Source organism: Lissotriton vulgaris, chromosome 10 (genome assembly GCF_964263255.1).
Source record: "Lissotriton vulgaris chromosome 10, aLisVul1.2, whole genome shotgun sequence".
In the NCBI taxonomy this organism is placed as follows: domain Eukaryota; kingdom Metazoa; phylum Chordata; class Amphibia; order Caudata; family Salamandridae; genus Lissotriton; species Lissotriton vulgaris.
Window position 1 is genome coordinate 1,106,028,583 of NC_141698.1, and position 14,486 is coordinate 1,106,043,068.

The 14,486-nt window shown below is 43.2% G+C and overlaps 1 protein-coding gene across 1 annotated transcript in view; it reads left to right on the forward strand.

Moving 5' to 3' along the window:
* COLQ (collagen like tail subunit of asymmetric acetylcholinesterase) overlaps positions 1-14,486 on the forward strand; it is a 367,702-nt gene that overhangs the window by 195,185 nt on the left and 158,031 nt on the right. The window contains exons 7-8 of the mRNA XM_086942196.1: positions 3,196-3,258; positions 6,485-6,511. Of these exons, the coding sequence (XP_086798322.1) occupies positions 3,196-3,258; positions 6,485-6,511 (90 nt within the window). The remainder of the gene's footprint in view (positions 1-3,195; positions 3,259-6,484; positions 6,512-14,486) is intronic.

The window sequence follows — 14,486 nt, forward strand, 5'->3', positions numbered from 1 at the left end:
TAGTGGGGGGCTGCTTGCGGATGGCTGTACAGATGTTATTTTTTTCTAGCACACAACAAAATGTAAATGTCTGTAAATGATCTGTGCTGACGATCAAATCAATACATTGGGTGTTGACATTCGCAGACATTATTGTTTGTGCGCTGTATACTTTTATCAGTAAAATTCTATGTCTGTGCAAATGTAATGGTCATTTCAATTGAAGAAGTGTTGTCTGTAATGGCAATACGCTACCATACCATGCATACTCTACTCTACCCCACTACACTCTACTCTGCACCACTCCACTCCACTGCACTCTATTTTTCACCACTCCACACTATGCCACTCCACACTGCGTCACTGCACTCTGATCTGCACCACTCTAATCCTCTCAACTGTGCAAAACTCTGTGTCTACTCTATGCCAATGCACTGTACACCCACACTACTTTACTATGCACCACTGCACTCTTCGCCACTGTACAACTCCGCACCACTCCAATCTATGCCACCCTAATCTGCAACACTGTACTCTATGCCACTACACTCTATGCCAATGAACTCTACACCATTTTACTCAAAACCAATGCACTCTGTGCCAATATACTCTGCACTTGATCACTCTACGCCACTGTATTCTACACCACTTCACTCTAGGCCAATTTATTCTACTCTGCACAACAGTACTCTACGCCACTGCTCTCTATGCCACTCTACTCTGTGGAAATGCACTCCACACCACCCTATTATACACCACTGCACTCTTCGACAGTATACTCTGCAACACTGCTCTCTACAAATTGAACTCTACACCACTGAACTCTATGGTACTGCACTCTAAGCCACTCTGCACCACTGCACTCTGCAACACGCTACTGTATACCACTGCACTCTATGCCACTTCACTCTACTCTGAAACAATCTACACTGCCATTGCAGTCTGGTCACTCTATTGCACTCTGCGCCATTCCACACCACGCCACTCCAAACCATGCCACTGCACTCTACACTAAAACACTCTACTCCACTTTACTCAAAACTAGTACAATCGATGCCATTGCACTCTATGCTTATCTACTGGGCACCACTGCACTGTACGCCTTCTACCCCACTGCACTCAATGACACTCAACTCTATTCCATTGCACTCGTCATTTTACTCTGCAGCACTGTATATCACTAACCTCTACACCAACGTGCTCTATGCCACTCTACTCTACACTACTACACTCTACGACACTCTGCTCTGCAGCACAGCACTCTCTGCCACTGAACTATTTGCCACCCTACTCTGCGCCGCTGTACTCCGCGCCACTCTACTCTGCTCCATTTTACTCTATGCCACTGCACTCTGTTCAGCACCACTCTACACCAATGGACTCTATGTCCCTCATCTACGGTGTGTCACTGCACTTTGACACTGCACTCTACGCAACGTCACTCTGTGCCGCTCTACTATACTTTGCACCGTTCTACTCTATGCCAGTGCACTCTACCCCACTTTACCATGCACCACTGCACTCTTCACCACTGCACCCAATGCCACCCTACTCTAGGCAACTCTACTGTATGCCACTACAATATATACCACTACTCTATGCCCTTGCACTCTTATCTGCATCACTTTACTCTGCACCTCTCCACTACATGACACTGTAGTCTGAAAGAAATTACTCTACGCTATTGCACGGTATGCCACTGCACTCTACACCACTCTGCACCACTTGATTCTATGCTGTGCCACACTACGCCACTGCTCTCTATGCTACGCCAATGTACTCTAAACCACTGCACTCTACTCCACTGCACCTATGCTAACTACATTGCATCACTGCACTTTACGCCACTATACTCTACAGCATTCTACTCTGAGATGCTGCGCTCTATACCACTGCACACTACGCCACTCTACACCCTTGGGTTCTATGTCACTGCACACTACGCCACTCTACACCCTTGGGTTCTATGTCACTGCACACTACGCCACTCTATTCGACTCTGCACCACTGTACTCTACATCACTGCTCTCTGCACCACTCTACCACCCTGCACTCTGACACTCTACTCTGAATGACTGCACTCTATGCCACTGCACTATACCCTGCTCCACTCCACTCAATGCCACTTCATTCTGCGCTACTCTACTCCGCTCCGCACCACTCTACTCTGAATCTCTGCACTTTGCCCTACTGCAGTCTTCTCTGCACCACTCTACAGTATGCCACTGCACTCTACTCTACGCTACTCCACGTCACTGCACTCTACACAAATTTACTCAAAACCAATGCACTCTACGCAACTACACTCTATGCCAATCTATTCCGCACCACTGTATTTTACGCCACTTCACTCTAGGCCACTCTACTCCACTCCACTCTACAACAGCCCACACTATGGTGCTCTACTCCAAAAACTCTGCTCCACTGACACTCTGCTCCACTCTACTCCACTCTATGCCATTCTACGACACTACTCCACTCTACGAAGCTCTACAATACTCTCTCTATGCCACTCCATTCCACTCTATTCTATGACACGCTACTCCGCTCCTCACATTCCACTCTATGACAATCTACTCCACTGTATGCCACTCGACTCTACAACACTTTTCTCCTTGCAACACCCTCTATGCCACTCCACTCTGCTCTACACCACACCACGACACTCATGGCACTCCACTCCCGAGTCTACTCAACCCTGTGCTCAACTCTACGCCCTTCCGCTGTATGACACACTACTCCCTCCATGTCACTTCACATTACTGTACGCTTCTCCATGATACTCCACTTCACTCCTCTCCTCGCCCCACACGTCTATTGTACGCCACTTCACGCCACTCTACGCCAGTCCATAACAGTCCACTTAATTACACTCCACTCTACGCCGCTCTCCTTTACCCTACTAACTTTTAGCCATGCCGAACAGCAGCCACTCTGTTGTACAACATTGCTAAAACATATTGGCAAAGCCAATGGCTCCTGTATAGGAGAGACCTGTTGACTTTGCCAATGCTTGTTTGGTGGCAGTATTTGCTAGGATTTAATAGCAGACTCGACCCATACAATGGAAGGCCTTGTTTAGTCCTGTGGCTCGCCCTGCCTGTGGTTTGTAAAGGGTCTTTCTGAGTTGACCCAACCCTTGGTTTTTAAAGGGCGTCTTGGAGCCGAAACTCGTCTGCACACCCCAATACTCTGTCTTCTCTTTTTATACCCTAGGGCGAGAAGGGGGACCCGGGCCTGCCAGGCCTGCCTGGCGCGCGAGGACCAATCGGCTTCAAGGTGAGTGGCCAGGGCGCGCGCCCGCTCGTGCACCCCCCCCCATTCCCCATCCCTCCTGACAGATGCTTCCTTTGGCCTCCACCCAAGCTGCTGTCGAGAAAAGGGCTCCGAATTTAGCAGCAGATGCTTCTATTCCTGCGCTCTTTCCATTGTTTACTAGCGCTAAAATTACACCGGGCCTCGATGCCAAACTGCAGCGCTAGAGCCGGTGTTACAGGAGTACAGAAAGCTGCTCGGGGGCGGCTGGAGGGGGTGGCATGGAAGGCCCCACAGGTCCAGGACACGTGTGTCACGCACAGCCTTTCAGGGAGGCGGGATCCAAGCAGGCTCAACTCTCAAACAGGGGTAACTCCTGCAATGAATGAAACATAATAAACAAAAATACAACTCCGTGCGCTGTTTCATTCAACAAAACAAGGACCACGGAGCCTGCCGGGTGAGTGACTCTGTCTCACTTTGACCAGTCCCCCAGAGGCTCCCGCCTGTAGGGTGCCCTGGTCTCCTCTGGCTCCTGATATGAAACCTGTAACTACAGAACATCAGGAGTGTGTCTGTCTCATTCTAGAGTGAGACCCAGCAGGTGTGACCTAGCTGCAGCTAGGGGGCGGGTGACAGAGGGCCCGATTCACAGAACTAACTTAAGACAAAATCCTAAACTTACTACTATTTTGGTATTTACAGAAGTTAGGACTCCTAAATGCCTTCAGTGAATAACGAAAGTCTTAAAGTTTGGATTTTTCTCAGTTTAGGAGTCCTAAAGTTAGAAGTCCCAACTTTACTACTAACTTCTGTGAGAACCGTAATGAGTAAGGGCCCGATGTAGGTAAATTCCATTTACCGATTTTGAAATACCGAATCCTACCGATTCGGTATTTCAAAATCGGTAAATGGTATGTAGGTCCCAACATCTGGATTCGTTACCGAATCCTTAGCAATTCTTTAATTACCGATTCGGTAAATACCGAATCGGTAATGCCCATTCATTCCTATGGGCTTTGAAGCCCATAGGAATGATTAGGCATTACTGATTCGGTATTTACCGAATCGGTAATTAAAGAATTCACAAGGGTGCAGGGGGTGTCACTTTGACACCCTCTGGCACCCCCAAAACAGGCACAGGTGCCATGTGGCAGGCATACCTGCCCTAAGGGCAGGTCTGCCTGTCACATGACATAGGTGTGCATGCACACATGTGCATGCACACCGGAATCGGTATTTTACCATGGATTTGTATTCCATGGTAAAATACCGATTCTGTAAGCCATGTGCAGAAGGTACATTGCCTACCTACATTGCATTTTCGGTAATTTTACCGAATCGGTAAATATTACCGAATCGTTAATTATTTTACCGATTCGGTACATATTACCGAATCGGTAAATTTACCGATTCGGTAATGATACCGATTCGGTAAAATTACCGAAAATGTGCCCCTACATCCCGGTAGCCCTTTACCGATCGGAAACGGCCGAAAATCGGTATTTTCGGCCGTTTCGGATCGGTAAAGGGCTACCTACATCGGGTCCATAGTGCCTTCTGTGAATACCAAAAAGGTAGTAAGTTTAGGATTTTGTCTTAAGCTAGTTCTGTGAATCGGGCCCTATGTGTCTAGACACTGGTGTTGATAGTACAGCACTCTAGGTCTCTGAACAATAGTGGTTGTTGATAGTGCAGCGCTCTCTATGTGTCTAGACACGCTCTCTATGTGTCTAGACACTGGTGTTGATAGTGCAGTGCTCTCTATGTGTCTGGACACGCTCTCTATGTGTCTAGACACTGGTGTTGATAGTGCAGCGCTCTCTATGTGCAGTGCTCTCTATGTGTCTAGACACTGGTGTTGATAGTGCAGCACTCTCTATGTGTCTAGACACTGGTGTTGATAGTGCAGCGCTCTCTATGTGTCTAGACACTGGTGTTGATAGTGCAGCGCTTTCTATGTGTCTAGACACTGGTGTTGATAGTGCAGCACTCTCTATGTGTCTAGACACTGGTGTTGATAGTGCAGCGCTCTCTATGTGTCCAGACACTGGTGTTGATAGTGCAGCGCTCTCTATGTGTCTAGACACTGGTGTTGATAGTGCAGCTCTCTCTATGTGTCTAGACACTGGTGTTGATAGTGCAGCGCTCTCTATGTGTGTAGACACTGGTGTTGATAGTGCAGCGCTCTCTATGAGTCTAGACGCTGGTGTTGATAGTGCAGTGCTCTCTATGTGTCTAGACACTGGTGTTGATAGCGCAGCGCTCTCTATGTGCAGTGCTCTCTATGTGTCTAGACACTGGTGTTGATAGTGCAGCACTCTCTATGTGTCTAGACACTGCTGTTGATAGTGCAGCGCTCTCTATGTATCTAGACACTGGTGTTGATAGTGCAGCACTCTCTATGTGTCTAGACACTGGTGTCGATAGTGCAGCGCTCTCTATGTGTCTAGTCACTTGTGTTGATAGTGCAGTGCTCTCTATGTGTCTAGACACTGGTGTTGATAGTGCAGCGCTCTCTATGTGTCCAGACACTGGTGTTGATAGTGCAGCGCTCTCTATGTGTCTAGACACTGGTGTTGATAGTGCAGCACTCTAGGTCTCTGAACAATAGTGGTTGTGATAGCGCAGCACTCTGCATGTAAAGACACTGGTGCTTTTCATACAGCCCAATCTTGCGTTCAGGTATTGATAATACAGCACTTCCTGGGTTTCTGGGCCCTAGTGTAAACTGCATCGCCCTTTCTTGGCCTCTAGACACCACTGTTAACATTACACCTCTCCCTGTCTCTGGGCTCTGGTGGGTTTTGGAAATACTGCACTCTCTCGGGTCTCAGGACAGTAGTGTTGAAGGCGCTTCACTTTGACAGTCTCAAGAGGCTGGTGTGGAAAATACATTGCACTCTGAGTGTCTGGTGTTGATAGTACAGCACTCGCTGGGTCTCTGGACACGAGTGTTAGCCTCACAGACTCTTTGGGTTTCTCCAGAGTAGGATGGTGAGCTGAGGCCAGAGATCGGACCATGTGCAGCACGCAAGGTGTCAACACAAGACCCAGGCTGGAAGCTCCTTAATCTCTTGATGTGCAGCACACACTCTGCAGAGTCCACCAGGCAGAGGGCTTGATGCTGACTGTGTTTTCTAGCAGACTGTGGTTATGTCAGATTGATTTGGGTTTGTTCCTCTGTCTTCACTGGGAGGGCATGGTGCCATCAACAGTAAACTCACAGCATATTTCTAACTCATTTTAGGGATTTCCTGGACCGAAGGCAGAAAAGGTGAGTGCTGAGCTACTGTGCAGTTACCTATGGTGAGTATGTTTGAGAAATGTTTATGGGAGCTAACCAGCTTTAAATGTTACTATCTGGGGGTAGCCCAATGTCAGGACCCACCTATCACATTCTGAGGAAAGGTCAGTGCCAGGACTCACCCATCACACTCTTCAGTGAGGTCAGTGCCAGGACTCACCCATCACACTCTTCAGTGAGGTCAGTGCCAGGACTTACCCATCACACTCTTCATTGAGGTCAGAATCTGGGCTTACCCATCATATTCTGCAGTGATGCTACCACATTCTGCAGTGTGATCACTGCCAGGGTCCGACCTTCACATTCTTCGGTGATGTCAGCACCATAGTCCACACCTCATATTCTTTTTTTAAGTTTAAAGTTTTTTGAAGAAGAGATTGTGACAATAAAGTAATAAAACATCATATAAGAAAAATCACAATGTAAAAATATTATAAATATGAAATAAATGAAAATGTATCAGTGTTAAAAGAAAAAAGGGGGAAGGAAAAAGAGGGAGAAAGGAGGGGGAAGGGGAAAGTATTACGAGAACCTTAATCTCTATTACATAAAACCAGGAGATTAGGAATTATACTGAAATCTTAAATGATTAAAATACAAAATTAATAAACTACAGAAAAGGAGTAATACCAAATGATCTATCTGGAACCAAGCTAAAAAGACAACAAATGATTTATGGAGGTGTCCTAACTTCATCCGAAGTATTAACTATAACAGCGGAAGTTGAAGCTATATCCGTTAGGTAAATGGATAGAGGGAGCCATAAAAGGTCTCTTTTAATGGATAAAGATATATGTGTAACATTGCTTGTATCCAGTCTATGATGAAAACAAACCGCATTCCACCAAGCTCTGAAAGAAACTTTATCCGCTTGTCTCCAATTAGAAGTTATTAAATGAAGGGCTATTGCTAATAGCAAATCAATCAATGAGGGGTTAGGGTTTGAGTGCCGCCATGAAGGTGATAAGGAACCCAAAAAGATGTTAGAGAGAGAAAAAGAGATAAGGGTGTGGAAAATTGTATTAATTTGGGACTAAACTAGAAACCAACAATGGGATATGGAGGGACATTCAAAAAGCATGTGTTTTAAGTCAGCAGAAGGAGCTTTGCATGACCAACAGGATGGTAATAAATCCGTAGAAAAAGAAACTAACTTTATTGGAGTGAAAAGATGGCGTTTGTATATAAAACAAAGAGTCTGAGATGTGTTAGCCGCTCTTGATGTTTTATGAATTGTTAACCATATTTTATCCCAAAATGGAATAGACCAACATTCTGCAAGATCCTTTTTCCAAGCCAATTCAGCCTTCCCCTTTGTCCTGTCCGAGGAGAAAAACACATTTCTATATAGAGAAGAGGCTGATGTATCAATAGATAGTAAAGGAAAAAGATTAGAACATCTGGAAGGAATACTAGGGCTTGGCGGTAAGGAAAGAAGGTATTGCAAGAGGGGAGGTAGAAGTAAGTCATATTGAGGTTTACAAGAAGAGGGTAAAGAACATTTTAATTGAAGATCTGAGAAAGATAGTGGAGAATTATTAAGAACTAATTGTGAAATCCAAATGAAACCTTTAAGTCTCCAAGATTTCCAATGAATTGTACGACCTTTGATACATAATAAGTGATTGTACCAAATAGGTTGCTGGTTCAACAAGGAAAATGAAGGATATGAGGACGGAAGAAATGGTATTAATATTTTACGTGTATGGGACATAACTTGAAAACGAAAAGAATAAATATTATTAGAAAAAGTAAGAGATTCATTAAAGTGAAAAGGAGAATGTTTTTCTATATTCAATCAAAGTGGAGGATGAACACATTGATCAGGAGAAAGCCAGCGAGAATTGTCTGAGAGACAAAGCATGATGATACGATTTAAAATCTGGAAATTTGAGACCACCAGAGTTTTTGTCGGCTTTAAGAGCATTGAGAGCTAGTCGGTGGTTTATTTTTCCAAAGTAATTTGTTTAATAGAGAATCCATTTTTTTAAAGTAAAAGCCAGGAATATGAACAGGTATCATAGACAAAAGGTAGAGAATTAACAGTGAAAGCATCATCTTATGAGTGTCTAGGCGACCCCACCAGGAGAGAAAAAGCACGTGCCACCGATCAATATTAACAGATAAAGATTTGGAAAGAGTATCAACATTTTCTTTTAGGGTTTCTGGGATAGTAGGAGCAAACCATAAACCTAAGTACTTTTTTTTAGATGTTTTCCAAGAAAAGCCAGTAGAGATAAAACCTTGTTTTAGATAAAGAATGTTCAATGGGAGAACTTCACATTTGTCCGAGTTAAGGCGATATCCGTATAATTGGGAAAAAGTATTAACTTGGGAAAAAAAAGCTGGAAGGGAAGTAGAGGGATTTGAACAATATAGAAGGATGTCATCTGCATAAACAGACATTTTAAACTGACTACTGTCAAGATCAAAACCAGTAATTCTATCATCTAACCTAATTTTTGTTAAAAAGGGTTCTAAAGCAATTATAAATAAAAGAGGAGATAAGGGGCAGCTTTGACGGACTCCTCTAAAAAGAGGAAAATACTCAGAGGTTTTCCCATTAACGAAAATAGAGGCTTTAGGGCCATAGTATAACAAAAAAATAAGAGAAATTAGTTTAGTCGGAAACCCAATCCATTCAAGTGCTTGAAACATAAAATCCCAACCGATCCTATCAAATGCTTTTTCAGCATCTAATGCTATTGCAGCGATGGGATAATCGAGAGAAGAGGCTTTACTTAGAATGTTAAAGAAAACTCTGGAATTATCTGAGGACAAATAGCCTTTAACAAAACCTGATTGTTCCGGGCCAATAAGGTTAGGCAAAATGGGATCAATACGGAGAGCGAGGATCTTTGCGAAAATCTTATAGTCTAAGTTAACCAAGGAGATCGGACGATAATTTTGACAAAAAGCGGGTTCTTTGTTCTCTTTGGGGATTAAACAAATCACAGCTTCTTGAAAAGAACCTGAAGAAGAACCTTCCTTAACAAAAACGTATAAAGTAATAAAAGATGAGGAGGTAATAAGGACGCAAAATGAGAATAAAATTCAATAGTAAATCCGTCAGGACCCGGAGCCTTTTCCCTTTTCAGTATTGTAACAGCATGTTTAATTTCAGACAAAGTAATGGCTGATTTTAATGAGGTAAAATCAGTATCACATGGGGGAGGAGAATTTATCGATTGGAAGGAAGAGGAAAGTGCATCTGAAGTCGGTTGTTGCTCTGGTGTGTATACATTTTTGTAAAGTGACACAAATTCATCTACCACTATCTTTAAATAGCGAAACTCCTAAATTGTTACGTATGGATTCTATTTCGGTCCATTCACGACAAATCTTTAAATAATTTGCAAGTAATTTGCCCATTTTATTTTGGCCACCATAATAACGGGCACTACTTTTTAAGAGATAAGAGGATGCGGCTTCAGTAGAAGATTTATTAAAAGAGATTTTTGCCTCAATAAGATTTTTTAACGAAGATTCAGAATTAGAGCAATAATAAGAATATTCAAGTTGTTTAATCTTGGCTAATAACTGGGTATTTTTGGCTTCCAAAAACTTTATTTCCGTGAAACAAAATGTATAATAAACCCTCTAGCAGTAGCTTTAAAAGAGTCCCAAATCATTACTGGAGAAGAATCTGGCATGGAGTTAAAAAAAAAAGAATTCAGAAGCAAAAGAGGTGAATTGGCTTGTGAAATTAGGATCTGATAATAATGCGTTATTAAAACGCCATCTACCAGCATGAGGGGAAAAAGGTAACAGATCAAAGTCTACAAAAACTGGAGCATGATCTGATTTTAGGATAGAACCAATCTTGGCGTGAGAGACAAGCTGAGATAAGGGTTTACTAAAGAAGAGATAGTCTAGCCTGGATTGTGAGTTGTGCGGGGAAGAATAGAAAGTATATTCCTGTAGATCTGGATTACAAAGCCTTCAGATGTCAGTTAAAGCTTTACAACGCATGGCAGAGTTGAATTGGGAGTGCATCTTGGTATTGGAGAATTTCACAGAAGAATGTCTATCTAATATGGGGTCAAGAATCTGGTTAGAAGTCACCTCCAAAAATAAAATTATCATCATTAAACATAATAAGTTTGTCGGATACCTGAGTCCAAAACGTATTATCAATATTAACTGGTGCATAAACATTAAACAACACTAAGGGTATTTGGTCAATAAGAAATTTAACAACTACCCACGACCCTCAAGATCATTTTCCTGATGTAGAACTGAAAACTGAAGTTTTTATGGCACAAAATAGATGAACCATTCTTCTTTCCTAAGGCTGGTGAAGAGAAAACATGTCCCAGCCAACCTCTTTTCAGTTTAGATGCTTCAGCTTCTGATAGGTGAGTTTCCTGTATGAAAGCAACATCAACATTCCATCTAGCTAAATGGGTTAAGACGCGTTGTCTTTTTATGGGGTTATTAACTCCTTTAACATTACAAGTTACAACTCTAAAAGTAAACCATTAAAATGAAAACATGCACAGTTATTATAAAAACAGTTGAATTGCAGTCATGACATAAAACATGAACATTCTATATGCGAACCATATAAGAATTCAGATTCTTATTACCTAGGTGAGAGACAATAAAAAAGAAAAGATTGTGAAAGAGACTCAGGAATAAGGAGATAAGAAAGAGAAGTAAAAGAAAAGTACTGATATAAATAGTATGATAGAATGTAGAAAAATGAAGAAGATAAAAGGAAAAGGGAAAAAGCAAGGGAGAAAACATCGAAGAGACAAGGAAACAAGGAACAAGAAAGTAATCCAATTTAAACAATTGACAATGAAAAAAGACGACAAAAAGACATACCACAAGAAAACGATGAGACTGGGGCTGGTGGAACCACATGAGGAAAGCAGCACACCGGACCAAGGACTCTGTAAGAATGCGCAAGGGGAGAAAAACCTCTAAGTGAAACGTGAAGATACATAGATGAAGGAATCACAAAACGCGTCTAAAGGAAACAAAAAAGAGATAATATTAACATCAGAACTCAAAGTCAAGTAAGAATAAAATACAAAACTCAGAGCACAAAATACAGAGTACAAAATACAAGATACAGTGGGTATGAGTTAAGGGAGAACATCATGACGAAACATCGCTCCATAGGTAGAGTAAATGTGTTCACTATTATGCTTGATGGATGTCAGTTGATTCATTTCTACAAGAGTCAATAAATTGTTGAAGCATCGCAGGTCTTAATAATTTGTCGTTTTATTGTTATAAGTCACTTTAAATAGGCATGGGTGGAATAAGCCATAGCGAGCATTTAAGGACCGAAGAACAGGGCTCATCTCCAGAAACTTCTTGCAATGATCTGCAGTAATTTTGGCGTAATCTAGTGCAAATAAAAGATTAGAACCATTCCAAGTGATCTTCCCTTTCTGCTTGGCAGCCTGAAGAACCCTGAGCAGATCGGTATACCCCAAAAAATACAGGATAACACCTCTAGGTTTTGCTGCAGAAGAAGAAGAAGTAGATGAACGAGAGGATGGACCCAGACGATGTGCTCGCTGAATGTTCAAAGTTGGAGAGCTTGGAAGACCAAGGAGCGTAGGTAAGAAGGTCTGAAAGAAGGATATGGCATTTGATCCTTCAAGACCTTCTGCAAGCCAGTAAATGCGTAGGTTGTTACGCCTATTTCGATTTTCTAAATTTTCAACTTGTTGTTTGGGATCTTGAATTTCTCTGTGCATACAGGGAACCTGGTTAGTGATTACCTGAACTGAAGCAATTGTCTTTTCAAGATGTTCAACCTTTTGTTCAGTGTGCGACCAGTTATCTTCGAGACTTTGAAGACGAGAATTAATTTCCGTCATGTAGGGTTCGAGTGAACAAATTTCCTCTAGCAGAAGTTCCTTAGAGATAGAAGAGGCTGTGTTGGTCGGAGATGGCGGATTTGTTTTAACTCGTATCCCTGATGCAGAAGTAGAGGGTGAAGGTAGTTTGGGAGAAATGTTGGCGTTTTGACGAGAAGTATGAGGAGCGGAGCACTTTAAGGTGGGGGTATCATTTGTTGTATCCTCCATATTCTCTTGTAAAACACTAAAAGGGTTAATGTCCTCCAAAGGAATGTTGGCAGCGTTACTTTGCTGATAAGAATTTCGTTTCTAACGAGGCATTGCCATTGAGGATTAGATATGGAAATGAAACAAAGCTCAAAAGCTAAAGCTGAAAATTCCTCAAGCGTAGAAGCAGAATGCTATAGTAAAATGCTTGTGAATGGCACAGTCAAAACATCATTACCACAAAAATGAAAGCTGTATTACCACTGGAGGATAAAAAATTTACGAAATTTGATGAACACTGACTAAAAACTGTGGCAAGCAGAGTTATGACGTTTAAAATAAACAGTGCATTAGAGGAGCAGTAATGGAGCAGAGAGGTGTTCACTCTTCAATTCTAGAAATAAATAGTTCCTCAACTTATGCAAAAAAGTCACCTTCTACGAGTTCATATTTATGAGGAAAATAACATATTGAGCTTGTAGCATAAGGAGAAGCATAACTTATAAGCCAGTGAGGAATAAAACACCTCAAAACGGCGGTTAAAATGCAACTTTAGGCTGATAACAGCAAAAGAATCAGTCAGTGCAGGAAACTTCCATTATCCCATTTATCCATCAATATGGGCATACATTCCAAGCCTAAAGTGAAGTTGGAGTATCACACGCGCGATGTCTGAAGGTAGCGTGAGACAAAGAGTGCGCAGCGCTCACCAGGCGTCAAGGCATCTAAAATGGTGGTCGCGTCTCTGGTGCGACCCGCAGAGGGCAAGAAAGCGGAATAAAACACCGCTCACCCCGCTTGGCCAAAGAGACCTCTATGAAGGCAGCAGGTACTCCGCCGTTGAAAGCTGCGGCGTTGCAGTCCGGGAAGGCGGTGTGGGCACTTGGAGGTCTCCCGTCGCGATTACGAGCCGACGGAGCTCCTCGGAACTACATCCATTTCCTCTGGCACCATAGCTACGCCCCCCAACCCTCATATTCTGCTCAAGATCCCACCCATCACATTCTTCTGTGAGGTCAGCACCATGGTCCACCCCTCATATTCTGCTCAAGATCCCACCCATCACATTCTTCAGTGAGGTCAGCACCATAGTCCACCCCTCATATTCTGCTCAAGATCCCACCCATCACATTCTTCCGTGAGGTCAGCACCAAAGTCCACCCCTCATATTCTGCTCAAGATCCCACCCATCACAATCTTCGGTGAGGTCAGCTGCCAGGTCCACACATCACCTCTCACAGTGAGTTCAGTGCTAGTGCCAATTATCACATTTTTCAGTGAGGTCAGCACTAGGACCCACCATCACATTCCTTGGTGAGGTCAATGGGTGAGGGCCCACCCCTTGCATTCTGCAGTGAGGTCAACACCTGAGTCCACCCACCATTTTCTGCAATGCGATAACTTCTAGGGCCTCTATATCTCATTCTGCATTGATAGCAGTGCCAATGTCCACCATCACATTGTGCATTGAAGTCAGTGCCAGCACCCACCTATAGGAAGGTGGATGTCTGACTATGGTTGCCCCCAACTTTTTGACTGGTGTTGTACTGGTTTTTCGACTTAGTTGACCTGGGACCCTGCTATTCAGGACCCCAGGCCCACTGCTCTCTCTGTCAAATGGATTCCATGTACCTTAGGTACATATCTAATTGGATACTGGGCCACCTTATCAGTCCCTGTACAGTGTACTATAGGTACCCACGGCATAGGTGTACCCAGGGCCTACCAGGGGCTGCAGCATGTATTATGCCACCCCTGGCTGGCCATCCAAATCTGACACAACTGGCTGCACGACAGCTGGGGCAAGGTGGTGTAATCACCCTTTGCTTTAGATATAGTAGTCCTATATCTAACCTTAAAATGGACACATATATTCCTATCAGTCACTCCTATGGCAGGCCTTATCAATCCTGAAG